The 22771-nt window shown below is 38.9% G+C and overlaps 1 protein-coding gene across 5 annotated transcripts in view; it reads left to right on the top strand.

Annotated features, from left to right (window-relative positions):
• Positions 1–22771, top strand: part of Ranbp17 (RAN binding protein 17) — a 337456-nt gene that overhangs the window by 232547 nt on the left and 82138 nt on the right. For all 5 annotated transcript variants that reach the window (XM_041676348.1, XM_041676345.1, XM_041676347.1 and 2 more), the window contains 3 exons: positions 1112–1175; positions 1262–1370; positions 17846–17949. In XM_041676348.1, coding sequence (XP_041532282.1) covers positions 1112–1175; positions 1262–1370; positions 17846–17949 — 277 coding nt within the window. The remainder of the gene's footprint in view (positions 1–1111; positions 1176–1261; positions 1371–17845; positions 17950–22771) is intronic.

A 22771-nucleotide genomic window follows, 5' to 3' on the forward strand; every position in this document is an offset into this window, starting at 1 on the left:
GTAAGCTTATCCAGATATCGTCAATCCAAGAGCCTATGTTTCCTGTCTTGTGTCCCAACGTGCTTTCCACTCCGTGTCTAAAATGATAAATGGGCTTTTCAGTGTCATCATACATAGGAAATTTACAAAGCTCCATGTTCAGAAATTATACAAAAGAAAGGAGCTGATGTTTCCATTATGACATTAATGGAACCAAGTAAGATTGCTGTAGCCTTCAGGACAGAAGGAAATATATAGAATAACCAAGATGTTCTATAGCAGAAAGTACATGAATATGGTGTAGGAAGAGAAGAGGGGGTGCATCCTAAGTACGCATCCCTAAAATCCAAAGTGGACTAGAAGTTATCCGTGCTACGTATTCATGTTTATGATCTCAGTTTTATTCTCATTCAGAGTTTGCCTGTTCAGATGATTGATGTAGTACAGAAAAAAAAAACAAAACATGATCCTTTGAATGAAGCCTTAATTCAAATGTCAACAAAGTTAACTATATCTGTGCAATCTTAGCTGGACAACTTAATTTCTTTAAACTTCTGCTTCTGTATCTACAGAGCAGAAATGACAGCACTACAATTGTGAAGACTAGCTACCATGAAAAAATGTCTTTCCCTTAAACACTAGAGACATATTAATTACATTAAGCTGTCTTTCAACACTTAATGGCATGAATTTTGCTAGATCTTTCTAACTAGATTTTGGTTTTAAATTTCTGAGTTCATTGTTTCTTAAAATTGAATAATTTTCTCTTTCTTGATAGTCTATTATGGGTCTTTATAATAATTTTATTATGAAGTAGCATTAAGTAAAAAGAAATTCTCCAACTATACCCAAATGTAAAAAGGGTCAGTTTCAATTTTCTCCTATCAAGGCTTTAATAGTGAGGGGTTCTTGTCTTAATTATAGGACTCATTCTTTCTTTCCATAACTAGAATATGTATAAGATAGAAAAGTAATTGCCTTAGTTAATAATGGATTATCATTCTTAGCAAAATGAAAGACATCTATAAGAGTAATCCTAGAAATATTTATTCTTCTTACATACTAAAATGCCATTTTAATTTTGTTTTGTGATTTATTACATACATTTCTCCAGATTCCTTAACATTACTACCTATATCCTTTTAAAAAAACTTGTGAAAATAGATGCTGTGAAATTCATGCTAAAAAACCACACGGTACGTCTTAATTCTTTAGTGACTAAAGTTTTCTGGATAGTTAGGTCAGACATTGGTAACTTTCCATGCTCTTTTGCTTCCATTAGAGTGAACACTTTCCATTTCTTGGCATTGGTGATACTTACAGTCTCAGTGACTTCAGGTGCCGAACAACTTTCTACACAGCCCTCACTCGCCTTCTGATGGTAGACCTAGGTAAGTTGATGGTGCCTAACAGGAGATGAACACGGTGTGACAGAAAGAGTGGAATACTAAGTCCAGCATTTCACTTAGTGCAAATTGCTTTCATTGATCATTTTCATAATTTCTAAGCTTTGCAGCCAAAAGACAGATCTTTGTACTATTTGCCTTGATTCTTTATCTCAGAATTTTCTTTCTTTGTGTCCACTGACCCATTAATTTTACAATTACTAATCTAGAACCTGGACATGGTGGTTCAGGTGAGACAGGAGGATAGGATAGCAAGTTCAAGGGCTGCCTGGACCACAGAGTGAGTTCAAGATCAGCAGTTTGGCAGACCCTGTCTCATCTCAAAATTTTCTTTTTTTTTTATTGATATTTATTGAGCTCTACATTTTTCTCTGCTCCCCTCCCTGCCTCTCCCCTCCCCTTAAACCTTCCCCCAAAGTCCCCATGCTCCCAATTTACTCAGGAGATCTTGTCTTTTTCTACTTCCCATGTAGATTAGATCTATGTATGTCTCTCTTAGTGTCCTCATTGTTGTCTAAGTTCTCTGGGATTGTGATTTCTAGGCTGGTTTTCTTTGCTTTATGTTTAAAAACCCCTATGAGTGAGTACATGTGATAATTGCCTTTCTGTTTCTGGGTTACCTCACTCGAAATGATGGTTTCTAGCTCCATCCATTTTCCTGCAAAATTCAAGATGTCGTTACTTTTTCTGCTGTGTAGTACTCCATTGTGTAAATGTACCATATTTTCCTCATCCATTCTTCTAACGAGGGGCGTTTAGGTTCTTTCCAGGTTCTGGCTATGACAAACAATGCTACTATGAACATGGTTGAGCACATGTCCTTGTGGCACGATTGAGCATCCTTTGGATATATACCCAAAAGTGGTTTTACTGGGTCTTGAGGAGGTTGTTTCCTAATTTTCTGAGAAATTGTCACACTGGCATCCAAAGGGGCTGTACCAGCTTGCATTCCCACCAGCAATGCAGAAGTGTTCCCTTTACCTTAATTTTATCTCAAAATTTTCTTTAAAAGTCAGGAATACAACTCAACAATAAAGCACTTGTCTAATATGTACAAGACCCAAGTTTCAATCCACACTACTGCAAAGTCAAGGGAAGGAAGTCTAGGAACAGTCTTGGGAATACCTGTGAACATTTGCCTTGTTTTGATATATTTCTTGCATTTTATTTTCCACATGTTAAATTTTATTTGTTGTGTGTATGTGTTTGTGCTCATGTACCACAACATACAGTTGGGGTGAGAAGACAATTTCAGGAGTCAGTCTGTTCTTCTACCATGTGGGTTCCAGTGATCAAACTTGGGTAATCAGGCTTGGCAGATTGATGACTTTGTCCAGTAGGCAATCTTGCCAGCCCAACAGGAATGGTCTTTCCCTTTGTTGTTCTGAGACAGGATCCAATGTAGAAGTGCAGGTGGGCCTCAAGCTGAGGTCGAGAATGAGCTGAAAATTCTCCAGCTTCTACTTCTGGAGTGGCTAGGATGACATTACAGGCCTGTGTACGTCCACTGCATTTTAGGCAGTGCTGAGAACCAAACCCACAATATCTGATGTACTAGGCCAACACTCTACCCTGACCTATATCCACAGCACTTACGTTGTCTAAGTCTGCAGGAGCATAGTTCGTGGTTTTGTTTTGTTTTGTTTTTGTTTGAGAAGGTGTCAGGAAGGGGTGGTTTTGAACTGCTCTGTAGCTGAGAATGACCTTATACTCGGGTTCTCTTCTGTCTTAACCCCAAGTAATGAGATACTGTCTGGTTTTATGTGGTACTAGGAATCAAATCCAGGGCTTTGTGCATTCTGAGGAAATGCTCTACTGGTACTGCAGTGTAGCCCTGCATTGTTCCTGCTATTTGTGTATAGTAACAGTTAAGCTCAAGATAAAAATGGAAAATATGTGAATGTCTAATAATAGAATTAAAAGTATAGCATATAAAATTATAGTGGCCTGTGGCACAAAAAATTGATGGCTGAAGACAATACAGTACATAAAGTTTAATGTTCTTAAGTGAAAAGGCAATACTGAGATAATAGGGCAGTTGTGTATAGTGGAGAAAAATACATCAAAAGGAGCTAAATAGAATGTGGGGCTTTGTATGCTAAATAATTACTGTCACTGTTGTGGGAAACCATATGGAAATGCCTTAAATAATTAAAAGTAAAACCACAGCATGCTTTTGAAATCCTGCTAGTGGGATGCACACCTAGAGGGAGTGAAGTCAGTGTGCAGGAGACATCTGCACCGATGTGTTCCTTACAGCAGCAGTCACAGAAGCCAGGAGATAGAAGCAACCTAAATATCCACTGGCGCATGAACGAGCAAAGAATATGTCAAACACACTAGAGTACTCTTTAGCCATACAAATAAGAAAGTAAATCATTCGCAGCTGTCTGGAGGAACCTGAGGGGTCGTGTTAAGTGAAATAAGCCAGGCACAGACAGACCAACTACTACCTGATCTCACTCGTACATAGGCTCTAAAAAAGGCAGTCTCATAAAATTGAAGATGGTCGTTTCCACGAACTATTGAAGTTGGAAGTAGTGTGAAATGATGTCCTGGTTTTGATGTGCCCTTTCAATTAGTGATGGGAATAAATAAAATTTAAGAGATGTGACATCTAATTGTGGGGTGGGTGATCCTATGTCTCATGCATGCTAGAACTCCATTCCCAGCTTATGCCTGTGATGTTCTTTTTTAAGGGTACACGACATACTCTCATTACAAAAATGGTGACTGCATAAGATCTTGCATGTGCTAATTAAAATGGTAGATGTAATTATATGTTGCTGTATTTTATAATGCCAAAAAATACCTATTTCTGATTTTTTTAAGAATTTTATTTTTAACTGATAAATAAAACCAGGGAGATTGTGTATATTACCAGGGTTAAAGTGCAATGTTTTGATATTTATAAGCCTTGTTCAGTGTTTTGTTCATGTTAAATAAGCCTTGTTTTCTTAATTTCTGTTGTTTTTGTTTTATTTTGGTTTTGGTAGTACTGAGGGTCAAATCCAAGGATCCTGTGCATGGTAAGCTGGCAGTTTACAAATGAGCTGCAGTCCCAGCTCAGCGTTAAATACCTATCTCTTGTACATTTATAATATCCTCATGTAGCTCTTTTAAATGTACAATACACCATTATTGCATCATTAGCACATCAGGACTTCTTAACTCCTAATTGCACTAAATGCCTATTGGTAGGCTTCTTCCCTTTCCCTTCCCCTCCTTCACAGGCCTCAGCCTCTCTCTGGTAAGCACTGTTACTACAACTTTTATAAAGTTCTTTCAGATATGAAGGAGTAGTCTTTGTGACCTTCTTTATTTCACTTAACATAAGGTTCTCTCTGTGTTGTCACAAATGGCATTTCATTTCTTTTGATGACCAAATAGAACGTGCTGTGTCTAGGTGTCATACTTTCCCCGCGTTTCACGGTTCATCGGCTTGGTTCTGTTTCTTGGCTGTTCTGAGTAGTGCTGCAGTGAACACGGCAGTGACCTGTCTATTTCTTTCCTTTGGATGAGTCCCTGATAGTGAAATTGGTGGATTGTGTTCTTTCTTAAGTTTTTGAATGATCTGCACACTGATTGGTTTTCATGACGACTGTACTCACTGTCCTACTAATAGTGGGCAAAGGTTCCCATTTGCCCGCACTGTCTTCAGCATTCATTATCTTTCCTCTTTGTGGACAGCCATTCTTAATATAATGAAATTATGTATCATTGCATTTTTTGTTTGATGTCATCCCATTTGCCTTCCTTTGATGCCTCAACTTTTAGTGTTAGAGTCTTGTTTTCAAAAAAAATCCTTAAAAAAATCCTTATTCAATTTTAATTTTTTTAATTGAAAAGCTGTATTTAGAAAACATGTCTACAAGTAGCTGGAATCTTGAAGTGGGCACATTTCTGTGTGGCTGTGATACTCTAGATTCCTGCATTTTCTTATATTGAAACACTCCGGGGGAGATCAGTCAGCTATAGACACAAGAAGTTTTGGATAGTGACATTGTTATCCTTAGAGAATGTAAAACTGATAATATTTGGGGGGGGGGGACATCGATTGATTGCTACATCAACATAAATAGAATTTTTTTTATTTATTATTTATTTATTTATTTATTATGTATACAATATTCTGTGTGTATGCCTGCAGGCCAGAAGAGGGCACCAGACCGCATTACAGATGGTTGTGAGCCACCATGTGGTTGCTGGGAATTGAACCCAGGACCTTTGGAAGAGCAGGCAATGCTCTTAACCTCTGAGCCATCTCTCCAGCCCCCATAAATAGAATTTTTAAGGTATGATCATATAAAAGTTTTATTTTGCACATAAAATGCATTGAACCTTGAAATAGTTCAAATGGAAAAACAACTAACCCTCTCCATGTTCATGGCCATATCACTTTCATACATTCCAGCAGAATAAGTCACCAGAAAGACTAATAGCTAAAAGTTGAGAAAATGCAGCTAGAATGATTAAGGAGCTGAGTGGAATTGATTTCTAAGGAAAGATTAAAAGAACCATGTATGTATAACTTGGCTAAGTGACAACCAGAGCTGGAGGCAAAGAAAACTGTCTATAAATATTTGAAGAGTATAAACCAGGCATGCAAAACCCAACCTAGTGTGAGTTCTGAGTAGAAGCTTTCTACACTGAGCACTGGCCAGTCTGCCTCTTGCTGCTGCTGTGGAGAGCAGAGAGGTGGCCCTACATCCTTCGCTCTTCTGGACGGTCATTTATTTAGCAAACACACTGCTGAACTAAGGGCAAGACACACATCAGGCTTGATGGGCCCTGCCTGGTCTCAAGGAAGTTGCATTTTTGTTTTCCATATGTTCAGTCATTAAAATGCTTAAAACACTGTATAGACCTCATTCTTTTAATGACCTTGTTTCATAGTGAAAGAAATGGAGAGACCAATGATAAAGAGTAATACATGTAGATTTCCTGGAGATTGGCTTTGCCACCTATTCCTTCAGAACCTGATAATGGAAAAGGGTCAGGATTTCCTTTTTCATGGCATCCTCACACACAGTTTGTCCTGGTCTGTTGTAAACAATAGAAGAGCATATGAGTCTGAATATAGTGCAAGCTATCCCAAAACACTTTCGTACTTGGCTGGTGTTTGGATAAGTAATATTCATATTGGTGCCAGAAGGACTCTGCCTTGCACAGTTTTTTGTTTTGTTTTGTTTCTTGAGACAGGGTTTCTCTGTGTAACAGCCCTGGCTGTCCTGGAACTCCTCTGTAGACCAGGCTGGCCTCAAATTCACAGAGATCCTCCTGTCTCTGCCTCCTGAGTGCTAGGATTAAAGTTGTACACCACCACTCCTGACTTGCAATTTTGAAGGCAGATTTACTTTTACTTACTATTACTTAATGTGCTTTTTTTCATACCTTTAATGAAACAGAAAGAGGCTATAATAGACATGTACCCGGCACATAGTAGGTACTCAACATAAGTCAGTTGTATCTGCGTTACAGGTTAAATTTAAAACTGAAATAACTATCTGTATGGAACTTTATGCTGTTTGAAAAAATACCCCTTCCCTACTTACCAGGGATTCTGTAAAATAGTGAGCAGGTAAGCATCGAGCAGTGATTTGTGGTGTAACTAGGGTTTCTTTGCCTTGTTAAGGACCAGAGTTATTCTTTCCATTGTAAGCTGAAATTCTTCAGAGTACTGACTTTATCTTTTTTATGACGTTTTAACACCAAGCTCACTGTAGTTACTTAACTGGGTGCTTGTTCGATCACAAACAAGAAGGATCCATTATTGTGGCTGCTGGAATCAGCCCTGCCTGCCAGGGTCTCCCTGGAAATATCTTTTATCTTTGCTTCTACAACTGTTGGCTACACACAGCCATTCTTGTGCTGGATTAGTCAGTGCCTGCTCCCTTTTTACACTGTTACTGCTTCTGTTTTTCTTGATATTGTTGAACGTGGTTTTGATTATTTGAGGCCTTGTATCACAATCTAGATTGAGGGTGCCATTGCTGTCAAAGATTTCTTATGTATAGATTAATAGTTTTCTCTTTGTGTTCACTTCCCCATAGAAACAAGGAAGAAAAAAATAGTACTATACTCAAGAGTAGCACAGATCATGTATTAAATAAAAGAAACAAAAATAATGAGAGTGAAAACCATTCTCAAAAAATAATAATGGTAAATTTTATGGCACTGATTCGGGGAGATAAGAATCAAGTAGGAAAAAACTGCCTAACCAGACTGCTTGCAGAGAAACTGGACGTGATTCCTGGCTTGAAATACAAAACATTCTAATTGAATCCTACAAAATGAATTGGATATTTTTATATAAGCCATGCACACTGGAGCAGTTAGAAGGGGAGAGAAATTGGGTGTCACATTAATTGGTATTTACTTTGAAATGCATTTTGGGTTATATTCAATAATTTGCACTTTGTATGAATTTAATTAGATGCTATGTGCCCCAGGTTGTATTTCAGATGAAAATGGGGGAGTTTTTGGCAATAACTGTTGTACTATGTTATCAAACTGTTTTAAATAAACTAGACAAAATGCTCACTTCTATGAAGGACAGAATTGGAATCATTTCATCATTATGATGATAATGTTTCAATGTGGAAACGATGTTAGCTATGTGCTATTTAAGTCCTCAGAAATTAGCAGAGGAGTACAGGAAGTCCCCTTGCAAGTAAATGCACATGTAGAAGGAAATGGGTGGTCGACCTCTGTGCTTGCAGGCTTCCCCTTCAGGGAACCACTCACTCCACAGCTCCCTGGGTTGTCTTCCAGTTAACTTGTTGACTTAATAAACTAAAGGAAAGAGAGAACTTCCAACAAGCTGTTCAGTGTAAAATATTTGAATAAACAAAAACTTTCTTATTGTTTAAATAGAAGTAAATTAGCTTGATAAACACTGAATGGGGAAGTGTAGAAAAAACTTAAAAGTAAGCTGTTTGTTTTGTGAAGAACCAAAAAAGTAGTTGCAAATGTTTTTGCCACTAATAAACTTGGGATTGTTCAGTGTTAACAGTCATATCAAGTCATACATGCAGAAATTCTGACCCTGAACATTCAGAAGTATTTGGGTAGGATTTGGGTGAGCAGTACAATTCCTTGGGTATTTTAAATTGTAAAAACCAATATTTTAAAAAATGGTGTTTATGGATGTTAAGACAGTTCTGTCTTTAGAAGTGAGGGTGACACCACGTGTGTTTTCATGATTTGTAACAGGAATTGGCACTTGAAGATACTGCTGACCTAAAGGTGAGGAATTTTATGTAACAAGTTAACTACTTGTGTAACACGGAAAGAATGTTCTACCAATAGCAGCTAGAGGTCGATTTTTAGATACACAGAAAGGAACTTCCCTTTGTATTACATTGTATCTGTGTGTGCTTCTGAAACCTCAAAGCCCACCCTGGTGGTCCACTTCTTTTAATAGGCCACGCCTACCTCAACAAGGTCAAAACACATTAGGAGAATGTGACCTTGCTTGTGGAATGGTGGCTTGCTTGTGGAAATCAGAGGACTCTTGGAAATGGCAGTTTTCTTCCTCTGCCTTTTGTGCTTCAAGAGACTGAAGGCTATAGAGCTTGGTGGTGGGTTCTTTTATCTTTTCATCCTTCTGCCTGCCCCTTCTTTATTAAAAATAGCAAACATTTATTTACAGATTTATATTTTGCAAACTACTTACACTTGTAATGTGCCTGACATATAAAAATAGTCACTTTGAATATGCTTTATATTTAATTCAGACTCACATTCAGTAAGCTGTTTTCATGTACCTTATCCTATTTAGCCTCTCAGCAGTCTGCATTAAGTCCATCATCCCATTGTTAATAGGCTCAGAGATTCACTGACTTGCCCAAAGTAGCCGTCAGAACTCATGTCTGTACTCACCCCCGCCAGATCATTCCTCAGCCCTCACCTTCTCAATCCAGGAAGAAATAAAACTTTTTTTTTCTTTTTTATTTGAAGTGTTTGGACCAAATGATTGATTCTTGGCTCGAGAACAGTGAGGGGAAAACAAGAGATTACTTTCTAGGAATCTATGAAGTGAACACATTCACGTCTTTGATTTTTCCTGGGTAGACAAATATGACAATTAGTCCAGTGAAGCTCAGATGAAATTTTAGATGGTGTTCTATGTCTAATAATTGGACAAAGTGGTTTTTCTTCTCATGGATTAAGGAACAGAAAAAAGTAGGCTTCTCAGGAAGACTTAGCAGGTGAGCGGCTTGACAAGGAATAGCTAATGTTCTCATAGGTGAAGAATACATCACCATTTCACCTGTGTCCATGACTTGGCAGAGACTGCTTGGAAAGTAGACGTGGGAGAAGGGTGGGAGAGTGGGCAGTGGGGGTAAAAAGCAGCTGGAAATACTTAGAATCCATAATGAGATAATTAAGACTAATTAGCCGGCCCTGTAGGCAGAAAGCAGCCCATTAAGTCCAGATCCAGTTTTAATAATGTACCTGGCTTTGAGGGTAGAGTCCAGAACTCCCTGGGGAATAGAATGCTCGGGGTGAAACTTGTAGGTTAGGTCTCTTACAAAAGGAACAGCAACTCTGCACTGGATAATGTATTTTTCTTCTAGAAACTAATGTGAGTATTGTGCTTTTCTAGAACTTCAGAGAGCCTCAGTTTTCTCATCTATTAAATGGAGATACTTAGAGGATTGCCATGCAAACTGAATGCCTACTTAGTAACTATTAACTAAGAAAGAAACACTTATTGAAAGTCATAAGCAAATCACCATGGACCTCAAAGTGAGGCAGTTTCACTGCTCTTCCTGCATCTGCTCTCCCCACTGATGACACTTCCTGGCGATTCTAAAATACCCTGCCCTGCCTGAAGTCACAGTCATCTCAAGAGTGACCAGAGCTCCTAATCAGTTTACAAGGAAACTGGACTGTTGCCAAGCACATTCCTTGAGTCCTCTGCTAAACAAACTTGAGGACTGTCATCTTACAGCATTGGACTTAGCAGGACCCGTGGAGGTAGATGGACTGAGACCACGGGTTCTGCTGGAATCACCACAGCTACTTGCCTTTAGTGGACTATTTCTGTACTCACTCTTGTCTTATTCTTTTCTTAATTTACCTCGGTTTGGACTACCAAACTACAGGCAAGTCTTTATGTACTGTGGTAAATTCTTATTACTTATATAACAAATTGTCACAACTTAATAATTTAAAAAGTATAAAGATTACTTCATAGTTCTAGATGGCAGATGTCCAAGTGGGTCTCAGTGAGTTGAACTACAGTATTGGCGGTGCTGTGGTCTAGATAGTCTATCCTCCTGCTTCACAGCTTCTAGAGGTCCTTTCCCCACCCCTCACTCCCCACCCCCGAGAACAGTTGGCCTGGGCTCATGGTGTTGTCCTTATGATTCTCTCCCACTTTTAAGGACTCTTAGGGCCAATTGGACTCATCTGAATAGTTCTAAATAATTTTTTTTCTTCATTTGTTTTGACAGGGTCTTATAGGTTGCTCAAGGTGGACTAGAGCTCATGGTGATCCTCCTGTCTCAGCTTCCTAAGAGCTGCGATTGAAAGTGTTTGTCTTTATTAAATAACTCAAAATACTCACATGTTCCCATGTTAGAATTTTATCCATCATGCTGACATCACAAGTGCCAAAGCATTTCATAGTGTTTACTGTGCAGCATATACTTCGCAGCTGTTGGCTACCATCATTTATAATTACTGTAATTACTTGTTACTTGTCTCTCCTTGCCCACTTTACCAAGTCCCCAGTGACCCAGCCACTGTCTGCATTCAAATTTGAGGAACTCAGAAGATTGACAGTATGTCTGTATATATTTCAAGACAAGAAGGATAGACTCAGATTTTCTGTCCTGGCAGTGGTTTTCTTTTCTTTTTAGGATGTAGTGCCATAAAATTGGCTTTTCTTAAATGTACAATCCAAGGGTGTTCATCGTATTTGGAGTATTTACAAGGTTGTATAACTACCACCATTATGTAATTCCAAAGCATTCTCATCCCCAACCCACCCCTTCTACTGACAGCCACTTAATTGTTTTCTGTCTCTATTTGTCCTACAGTGAACATTGAATATAAATGGAATTATAGCCTCTGTATATGTATGTACACACATACATATAACTCATCTACTCTTCGACTTAAATAAGCAGTTGAAATGTTCCTACCTTTGGCTATTATGAAAGAGTGCTGCTATAAAAATTTAGGTTTTTTTTAATTGAGACAGGGTCTCCTCTGTGACCCAGATCTCCCTGGACATGGAGGTCCTCCTGACTCTGCCTATGGAGTGCTTTGTTTACAAGTGCGCACAGAATCAACTATTTTAAACTCACCGCCCCTCAAATTTGTTTTAGTGTGAGGTTGATTGCTTTGGGGAGGTTTTGTTGGTTTAGTTTGGATTTTTGAGGCAAGGTCTCTTGGAAGCCAGTCTAGCCGCAAACTCATTATGTAGCTGAGAGTATCTTAAAACTTGTGATCTTCCTCTTAACATCTCACAAGTGTCCAAGGTTTGAAACTGTGCACAACAATAAATAAAATGCACTAAAAAGCAAGTATTTGGCTGCCAACATATTAAGAAAGACCCTATTCTAAATGTGTTCTCTCTAAAACATAAAAATAATATGGAACATATCATTGAAACATATAAAAATAATAATTTCTCTGTTCAACCATACCCCCAGAAACCTAGGAAGGTGACTTGTTTGGTGATGTCCTAAAAGCCAAAAAAAAAATTATCTTTTCTTTTTATGAGTGATGAGAACTTAAAATGTATATTAATATAATAACTTACCTTTCATATTTGGAGATAGTTTGTTAATGACCTATAAATCATATTAGTTTTGTGACGTACTAGAAAAAATGTCAACCTTATTACTCATAAGGTCCTGACATGTACATTTTACATAGTAAATATATGACTACATCCTTGAATTTAAAACTACCGGACAGCTCATATTTCTTCTTTTGCATCAGAACCAACAAATGGTACCTCTGTAGACAATACAGGGGAGGGGGAACTCCTTAATGGATGCTGATGCAAGTAACCAGTTTTCCAACTAAGGCAGTAAAGCATAACCATGCAGACACACAGGAAGAGCACAAAGCGCAATGGAGACCCTACTGATGGCCCCTCTCTCGGCATTGGCCTAAGGATTCTACTTTCCTCACCAGCACCAAGATGTTTTTTTACTCTCTTCTGATTTTTCAACTCCAAATTCAAGATTCTGTGTCACTGACTTCACTCCATCCTTTTGATGCCTTCCACTCCATCAGAGATATTGGGGGAGTTCATATTAAGATCTGAACTTAAAAGCAAACAGATCATCACCGGCACTTATCAGCCGGGAAATATTTGGCAAGCTACATAATTCTTTTGGGCATCTCTGTTCCCATGTAAAAACTGAGGTTGTATGATTTCATGGGATTGTGGGTTCCAGCAGTTTGTTGAATATAGTAAGAGCCATGAGCATGTTCTTTGAATAAACTCAGGACTGACTTCATCCAGACCCTATTCTAAATACTAGAGAGACAGCTGTCAGCAAAGCGGATCACGTTCCTCCCCAGAAAGGTTCTGTTGTCATAAAGGAGACAAATGATAACGTGTGTAAAAGGCCCCAGCCAGTCACAGTAACTCCAGTAAGAACAGGAAAGCAGCTGCAGGATGATGGTGGAGGGAGTCGGTCACTTGAGACACAGTGGGCAGAAAGGCCTGTGAAGAGCTGCTCACATTCCAACTGTGTGTTTGTTTTGTTGTTTTTCACATTTTGAAATCTATGGGGTTTTGTTTGTTTGTTTGTTGTTTGTCAAGACAGGGTTTCTGTGCATAGCCCTGGCTGACCTGGAATTTTCTCTGTAGATCAGGTTGCCATCAAACTCAGATTCACCTGCTTCTGCCTCCCAAGTGCTGGGATCAAAGGCAGTCGGCCACTGTCACCCAGCTGAAATCTTTGTTTTTTTAAAATTTGTATTAAAATATAACTGTATCCCTTCCCATTTTCCTTTCTTTTCAGAACCTTTCATGTCTCCTCTCTCAAACCCTCCTGTATCACTTCCCACTCCCTCTCAAACTGATGGCCTCTTTTTCTTTGACTGTTATTGTTAGACACATAAATCTATACACACAGAACCTGCTGAGCCCATTTAGCATGGCATATGTGGATATGAGTGAATGATCTTAGGGCTGACCACTGAAGGGTCCCTTCCCTATAGAAGCTAATTCTCCCTGTCTCAGTAGTTATTAGTTAGTTGCCTACGGTTTTTTGTCCAGGGACGGGACCTAGTCGAATTGAGCCCTTCCCCATTATCATGTCTATTAATATTGTCATTACTCGGGTTTTGTTTGGCAGCCATAAGATTGATGTGATATGCTATTTCTGAGATTCAATCTCCCTGGTCCTCTGGCTCTTACATCTCTGTGCCCCTTCTTCCTCCATGTTTTCTGAGTCTTCGGTTCAGGAGTTGTTAATAGATATTTAACCAAGCTCCCTTGCTCTGTTATCTCTGCATTGTACCCAGTTGTGATTTTCTGTAATGGTCTCCATTTACTGTAAAGAGGAGCTTCTTTGAACAGAGAAAGCTACACTCATCTGTGAGTACAGGGTAAGCTTTGAAATGCAAATAGGGATTTTGCTGGTCTGGCACAGTAGAATAGCAGGTTCTCTTCTAAGACTGTGACCTCAGATTTCTAAGACAAGGAGTGGTTTCCTGCCTATTGAGTGGGCCTCAAGAATTGTGATTCGTGAAGTAGATGAAATCTGGAAGACTGTTTTATCTGTAGCTCAGAATATAAAGTTGGAATGCAGAAGCTCTGGGTTTATGTTTGTTGTGAATAAACATCCCTTTGCGTTGGAAAAGTCTAAGCTTTGTTGCAGAAGCTTCTTTCCCAGAGGAAGGGATTTATTGGGAAGGCAGTCGTGTGGTCGCACTTTTATTTAATTATCATAATCACCTCTCTACGTCCATGCTGAACTCAAGACAAAAAAATGCTAATGGATGTCATTTATGAAGTGCCAGCAAGGGGAGGTACAGATGCTTCGTCATTTAATCCTCACAGCTAACTTTATGAAGTAAATATTGTGTCTCTTAATTACAAATGAGGACACTATGGCTTAGATGCCAGATAGCTAACAGTGGCAGAGCCAGGACTGAAGCTTAGTTTCGGAGCATCCACTCAAGACTGGGAAGCCAGTCTCCTTCTGCCTGCAAGGATAATTATCGCTGTTTTATTAATAATCACTTTTAGAAAACACTTTATCATAGAGGAACATTGTTTTTAAATTCAGTGTACATGTATAGTATGTACCTAGGATCTGATAATGTTCACTTCTACTATTTGCTAGATTGGGGTTTTGTTTTTTCCTAGAGTCTTTTTTGTGTTTCTTTTATGGTGGTGATATTTGAACCCATGTCTTCCATACAGCCTGAGTAATGTTGCTACTCTACCACTGAGCTACCTGCCCAGGCCTTTTTATATATATATCAAAAAATTTTTTTTAAAGAAAAAGAAAAAAAACAACTTTGGTATAGCAAGTTTTCAAGTGGCTGGGCCTAGCATTGAAATCCTGATCCCCCGCCCCTTCTTCCAAGTGCTGATCTTACTGACCTGACCCAGGACTTTGGAAATTTGCTGAAACAAATGTTTTCCATTCAAACACAGTATTTCCCTAGTAACAGAAGGCACTGTTTTCAGAGCTCACACTGTAATACCAGTGCATATATACCATTGGTATAAATGAAACATCTATTTTTCATGTATTTTACCATTTAATTGTAACACAAATGAATAATAAAAACCTAGAGACAGCTATTAGGGTTCAACCTAAAGATCAGAAAAGCAAAGTAGCCAAGCCACTAGAGAGCTCTTACCTGTAAGAAATCCTGACTGAAAAGAGAAGTAGTTCCTGGCTTATATTCCTCGCTAGTGCTAGGATTAAAGGCATGCACCACCACCACCTGACTTCTGTGGCAAACCAGTGTGACTGCTGGGTCTAAAGTTATGTACCACCACTGCCTGGTCTGTTAGACTGACCAGTGTGGCTGTTTTTATCTCTGATTAGCAAACAAGCTTTATTTATTAAAATACAAGGAAATTTCACTACATTTAATTCACTACAGAAACCTTAAAGATAGTTTCATCCTTATTTTGTAGATGAGGAAGCTGAGATTCGGTGATTAGTAAGATACCCAAGGCTAAATAATCTGTGGCCAAGGTCAGATTCCTGAACCTGTGTACTGCAGAGCACTGCATCATCGACTGGCACCCACACTAGCAGCGTGCCGAAGCTGGGGCCAAGATAAGTAGCCAGTGTAGGTTAGTAGTTAATATGCACATTATCAGTTTCTCTCCTTCAGTACAAGGAGCCTTGACCAAACGACGATCATATCATGTACGTGCCTACAGTATTGATGGTATTGTTAAATTTCTGCTTAAAAAGCAGGGGTACATGAAACAAATAGAAAGGAAGGAGATAGAGCACTTGTATAAGGCTTAGGAAGGGTGTGGCCATCTTTAGATGCAAGCCTTGAAAATAACTTCTGTGACAAACGGTATTGGATATGAATGAAGAATGATATGATCACAAAGCCATATGACAGCAGACATTATCAATTGGTCTGCCTTATTATTTACCCAAGATCTTGACCCATGACTAGAACACCAGGATAGATTCTTTAACTTTTGTCATCTTTTTGTGTTCTCTATTCTGTTGGACTCTAACAAGAAATTATATAAGTCTTAAGGGGAGAAGAAATCAGGAATCATAAAAAAAAAAATGATCAGGGTCAACCAGATCAGCCGCCACTGAAGGAGAGTCAAAAGACCCATCATTGATCACCTATGTGTTGGGGGAGGGGGCTTGGACTTCATCATCTGTACCAGGATGAATACATCCGTTTCTCTAGAGTTGACAGGCATCTGAGTCGTATGGAAAGCTGCTACAAGTTGCTGTTCTCTGCCCCAGCAATTATGACTCAGTAGAGTGGGTCTGAAGTGGAGCCTGGAAGTTGGCATCTTATAAGCCCCAGGTAATGCTCCTGCTTCTAGAGCAAGAACCAACCATTAAGGACCACTGGTCTCTTCTCTGAGGTCATTTCCTACCAGATGCTGTATTTTAAAACCACCATTAGCACAGAATCAGAAGATCTGAACCATATAGCTCTCTTCTAAGTGGCACCTTCAGCAAAACATCTAAGCTTTTTCTGTTGGCTCGTGAGCAAATGGTTTCCTGTGGCATAGGATGAATGAGAGGCCAATCTCATTTCAGAGAAACCAATTTTGAAAAGAATAGTATTCAGATTTTTAGTGTGTGGAGATTGTTTTGACAGAATTCTTAAGGAAAATATAGTCTAGCTTTCTATAAGCGAGGGGTGCACCCACATACTGAGACAATGGGGATGATCTATCGGGAACTCGCCAAGGCCAGATGGACTGGGTCTGAATAAGCATGGGATAAAACCGGACTCGCTGAACATAGCGGACAATGAGGGCTGCTGAGAAGTCAAGAACAATGGCACTGGGTTTTGATCCTACTGCACGTACTGGCTTTGTAGGACCCTAGGCAGTTTGGATGCTCACCTTACTAGACCTGGATGGAGGTGGGAGGTCCTTGGACTTCCCACAGGGCAGGGAACCCTCACTGCTCTTTGGGCTGATGAGGGAGGGGGAGTTGATTGGGAAAGAGGGAGGGAAATGGGAGGCGGTGGCGGGGAGGAGGCAGAAATATTTAATAAATAAATTAATAAAAAAAATTTATGGGAAATGCCTCTTTTTATTCTTGTTTGTAATGAACAGGATCATGGAGAACAGTTGAATCTAAGTAAACCATGAGTGGCCCCATCCTTTTGTCATTTATTGATAATCTTTAAAGATGTGTGTGTGTGTGTGTGTGTGTGTGTGTGTGTGTGTGTGTATTTGAGGGTGTTGGATCCCATGGAGCTAGAGTTACAGGCAGTTGTTAGTTGTCTGATGTCAGTGTTGGGAGCAGAACTCAGATCCTCTGTAAGAGCATCAGGTGCACTTAAATACTGAGCTAGTTATCTCTCCAGCCCCTGGAAGTTACGTTTTTAAAGAATGTAAATAAGAAAGAATAATAACTTAGAACTATCTGAGCACTTGAGTCTGTGAGCCCTTTGGGGTCTTGGCACCAAAAGAGAGAAAAAGGGAAAGGGGAAGACTGTTTTCTTTAAAGCCTTGAAAGTAGGGAAACTCGGGGGCTTCGAGGTGTAAAGATGGTGGACATGCCTAAGGCATGGGTCAGTTAGAGCCAGAGTATTGTTGCTGTTTCATTTGATATAAAGGACAGAGAAAAAACAAGATATTCAATTCATTGAACCAAAGCGCCAATTGTGGCATGGGTGGAAATGCAGGCTGACCTCTTCACAGGGCCATTTCCAAACCTGAATGAAATACTCAGTGTTGAAGCTAATACACATTAGCATACAGTTTAAACCATAGTGACCCTTTTGTTCTATAGGTGAAGATGAGGATGAATTTGAGAATTTTATGCTGCCTCTCACGGTCTCCTTTGAAACAGTTTTGCAAATATTTAACAACAACTTTAAACAAGAAGAAGTGAAGGTGAGTCTGTTTCCTTCCATGAAGAAATACAAGCATTCTTCCTCAGTGCCTCACCCCAGCAGAGAAGGTAGCTGCATATCTGTCTGTTTGTGTATATGTATGTCTCAGGCCCACATCTCTAAGTAATACGCTTGTGAGATGAACATTAATAAAGTAAGCACTTTTCTAGTTCCGGATGCAAATGAGCTGTGAGGTCAGCAGTGGCTTAAGACAGTCCGTTCATGGTGGGATGGTGCAGATTTGTCTCAGTGATGCTCACTATGATAGCACAGTTCTCAGGGGCAAGCCACTTTAAACATTGCTGCCCCCCATCCACCCTGTTCTGTGTGTTTCGCATATCCAGATAGAGACATGCACACATGCTAAAACCCTACATCTCTGAAGATTTTTTAAACAAGAATTTATATAAATCAGCACTTTATTAAATAACTAGGCATATGTGTATAAATAGGAGCCGGCCTTGAAGTGTTGCATTCTTAAACTGAACAAAGTGATTAGGATAACTGATAGCTAAATAAGGCTTTATGTGCCTGTGGGAGCCATATTAGGATTGATTTGACAAGTCAGTTCAGCTGTGGCAACAGTCATAATATCTAAGACAACATTATGTTTTATTAGTAAAATCCTTAAGTGTAGCAAGCTGTTTGTGACAAAACAGCCCCATATTTTAACGTGGGGGGATGGGAAGCAGGCGCTTTGCCAAACAGAAATAGTTTCTCCCAAAATTATGCTGTATCAGAGCTATATTAAATAGATTGGCACTGATTATTATTTTTAAGAATAATAAATGCAGTCCAGAGAAGTAGGACCCTTGTTGGTGATGCCCTAGTCACATATTATTGTTGTTTGAAATAGGTTGAAATATTAACCATCATTTCATGGCTTCTCTTCTCTTGCTCCTTTCCCTCCTTCCACGCTTATTCTTTCTCTCATATACACACACACAAATACCATGAAACCAATTAGAAAAGAGATGGCCTTTACTGATATTTATATAATTCTTCTATGAAACAAAGATTACCTAAATGCTATACCTTTTACTTTAAAATGGAGTTCTTGAACTAGATGTTTATCAGGATAACATAGTCATGAAATTTTAAAAAGTTAATAAGATCTTAATTTTTCTTTGTTTATATGGTCTTCCTGAATTCTTTGTCCATTCCTAGCCAAACTAACTATATTTTTTAGATGTTGTCCAAATGTTTCTGACCAACAGAATATTTGCAGCTTTTAAGTAGCCCTTGCTGTCCCTTATCAAAAAGATTTGGTGAGGTTAAAAACTGCCATCTTTATAAAAATTTTATTTGTCTCATTTGAAGATTTCATTATATTCTAAGCCTGTTTGGATGTAATTCCATCTAGTTTGATAGAAACCATCTTCCTAGAGTCATTTTTAATGGAGTTCCAGTGATATATCCCTAAACTAGCAAGTTCTTAACGACCCTGGGAAGTGACTGCTTGATTACACTTTAACGGTATTTGCAAATAAAATCACAAGTAATTAAGGGGAAATCTCCAGGCTTTTGAGCAAGTTTGATGCATGATAACTGCCTGATTCAGCTTCATCTAGAGTAATGCTGTGTAGGCAACAGCTACTGAGATCAATAGCAACGTAATGATAGTGGCAGAATTAAGTGAGTAACCTGAGAACTGTGCCTCAGAATGCATGCAGCTGCCACGAACCAAGGCCACACAGTGCACTCCGTGCTTCCGTCCTAAATGTTCATCAAAAGACGCCCTGCAGGAAAATGGAGTTAGATGCTCTTTATTGCTGATCGTGTCTCTTGCCACATTTATCAGGGAAATTGGATTAGCAGTTGGCAGCTGCAGGTAGACAAGATTCTGCAGTGATTAAATATGCAGCTTGGCTGCATTTGTTGTGACAGACCTTTAGTAAATTCTACTGTAAGCACCATCTGTCTAATTTGTATGAAGAGAACTTGGTGCTTAAAGCTACCAATAAGGAACGAAATCTGTTGCTTTATCATAAACAAAACTTTTGTACTAAATGCTCTTAAATGTAATTTATTAGGTTAAGGCTATTTTTTCTATCATGGTGAATAAATAATACATGCAAAGGTGCTTTCAGGTACTTCATTTTACAAGTACTAGAGATGAAAACAGTTCTGTTTTGTTCTCCAATAAAGTATTTAGTATTCCAAACCACAGGAGGTGATGCTGTTAAAATATCTTTATGAAAATGCTGCAGGACTGCCAAATTCATTTAATTTGCAACCCTTACCAGGATCGTCTAAATCCCCGTTTATAGATATTCTTCAAATGCAGATATTAGGACCTGTGTTGCCAAACTGAAATACTGTGAGGAAAAGAAATGCTGAAAAGCCCTTATTTATAACTTTGTTTTCTTTACTTAGTCCTAATAAAATTGAAGCGAATGTTGAATTTTTGTTTTGAGAATTTTTGTTTGGGTTTTTTTTTTTTCTTTCCAAAGTCAAAGGGAAAGAAAGAAACAAACAGAAATCCTAGTCCTGGAGTATTATTTCAAAACGTTTCTTGCCTCCCATCCCCCGTCATTTTATCCATAGTAAGATATAGTGTGCCGTTACCGTGGTCCATGCATATTTCTCCATTCAGCCATGACGTCACGGGTGTTAAGAAAAATGAATGAAAACTTCTCAGAGGAAGAGGAGCAGTTAAATAGGAACCTGCTATCTTTAGTCCCTTCGTAAAATCTCCCTGATGTTAAATTATTTAAAATCCTTGATTTTCAGCATGCGCACATTAAAAGTTTTCGCACTAAGTGCCAAATGTTGCAAACAGCACTTTAACAGAATGATTTTGCTTTGATCCCTGTAGCAGTTCCTGAATAATTTATCACAGGTTATTGCCTTAATTCTGGAGAGGGATAGAGCAATAAAGGCAGATGAAAACACTCCAGTTGAAACACCTTGGGGCCTGCTCATTCCTCTGACACGGCTCTTTTGTTGGAACTATTTAGAGGTTATTAAGATGTGTCTCCAGAATTAAGAGTATGCTGTAAGGATGAAGACAGCCATCTTAATTCTAAAGACAAAGCACAATGACCCTTCACCTTCTTTTTCTTTGTTGTTATTATATAGTAGAATTATGAGGATAATATTATAGCTGCCCCAGTAGTGCCACTACAGTAAAGGGTCTGTCAGACTTCCCATTAGAAACCCTGTTTGGGGGTCAGGGTGGAAGGAGCTGCGTTTCAGCTGTTTCCCAGCCCATCCGTCTCACACTTGGCACACAGACAACAGTTCACCATGCCGTGGACTGAAGCTCTCAGCAGTTTCTTCTTGGACTCTCCAAAAAGGAGTCCATAGGATCAGATCACTAGACCTAACCACTCCTCAAATGTACCTCAAGAAAATTATTGCAACTCATCACCTTTTAGATTTTTCGCTTCTCCAAGATTCTGGGTTATTTGCTAGCTAGTGTGAGCTCCTGCTTAAGGCTGTCTGTCTTGTTCCCGAGCTGAGTACTGAGAAAATTCTCCTGCAGCCTTGTTTATTTATCTGTGTAGATTCTATGCTGCCTTGAGAGGACTGCTACTTTTTTATTAATATAGTGAATCTGTTTCTTACATTAACACTACACTTCACTGCTAGAGTGAATCTATCTAAAACTTATGCTTAGTTTGTTAAATGCTGCCTCTGCTATAAATAACATTTTCAAAGAAGTGAAACATTAGTATAATTTTATGGCCACATTTTACTGTATTAAAAAAGACCATAAATTCGCTTAATTAAAACCTTTGTATCAACTTGGCACCTTCAAGGAAGAAAAATTCTGATCAAATAAAAATAATCTTTTGTATAATGAATGACATTTTATAAAAAAGCCCTTTCTTTGTACAAGGCATAAAGTAAAATTCATGGTTCTTGTTCACTAATTTAGAATTGAATAATGGATATCTTATGTGTATATGGAAGCTTGAAATTACCTGACGAGTAGCCTGTATAAGTGTACATAATAAAAATAGAAAGCCAAGTAGAGTCCGTAGGCTAGCATAGATGGCGGCCGGCGTGCGAGCGTTCAGAGGGGGCGCCATAGATGATGGATTCTTTTCTGGAACCTGCAAGGAAGGAAGAAAGCTGAGAAAGACCAGGTCTATTTGGTGAGAGAAAAAAACTGAATAGTAAGCAGTTTTTAAAAAGTAATAGTAACATGAGATAATCGTGAAGAGGCCTGGCAATTATAGAAACGCAAGAGCTGTTCATGTTATGGGGAAAAGCTAAATGAGTCATTCTGAACAGCAAAGATTGAAATTAGGAGTGTTCATATTCAGCACTTCGGGTTCCCATCATCCTATAAACGGTTAGAAATAGAAATTGAGCAATCCCCTGGACAACATCCAGGTACATTGAGTCTCCTATTAGGAAGGAGGAGCAGGATGTCTGACTGCTCACTATGGTTTGGTTCACTGAAATGTCCTCTGTAATGAAGACAGTCAAAACTGATTGCCTACCTGACAGCTTTCCACTCATTACCAAGGTCAGTCTGTAAAGATCCCGAGACCGTTTTCTGCCTTAGCATTTCTACTGAAGCAGTATATTCAGAAGTCACAGTTGTGTATCTCAACTATCACACCTCCTTGTTGGGCAATTATGTTTATTTGTGCTCTTTGTTCTGACATTCTAGCATCTGTTCACGGGTTTTCTTTTCTCTTCTCAGTCATCATCTTAAGGACAGCTTAATTAAGAGTCCAGAGTATGAGTCAGATCTTTTTTATTTATATCAAGGAGGTTTGGTTTGGCTTCCTCCGACCCTTCTGAAACCATTTGTGAACCACACTTTCTGTTTTTCAGGCAATTGCTAGGCATTTTTGTACACAAAT

This window comes from Microtus oregoni, unplaced genomic scaffold (genome assembly GCF_018167655.1).
Source record: "Microtus oregoni isolate MIOR12 unplaced genomic scaffold, Mior012 000027F_ref0000203, whole genome shotgun sequence".
NCBI classification, from domain to species: domain Eukaryota; kingdom Metazoa; phylum Chordata; class Mammalia; order Rodentia; family Cricetidae; genus Microtus; species Microtus oregoni.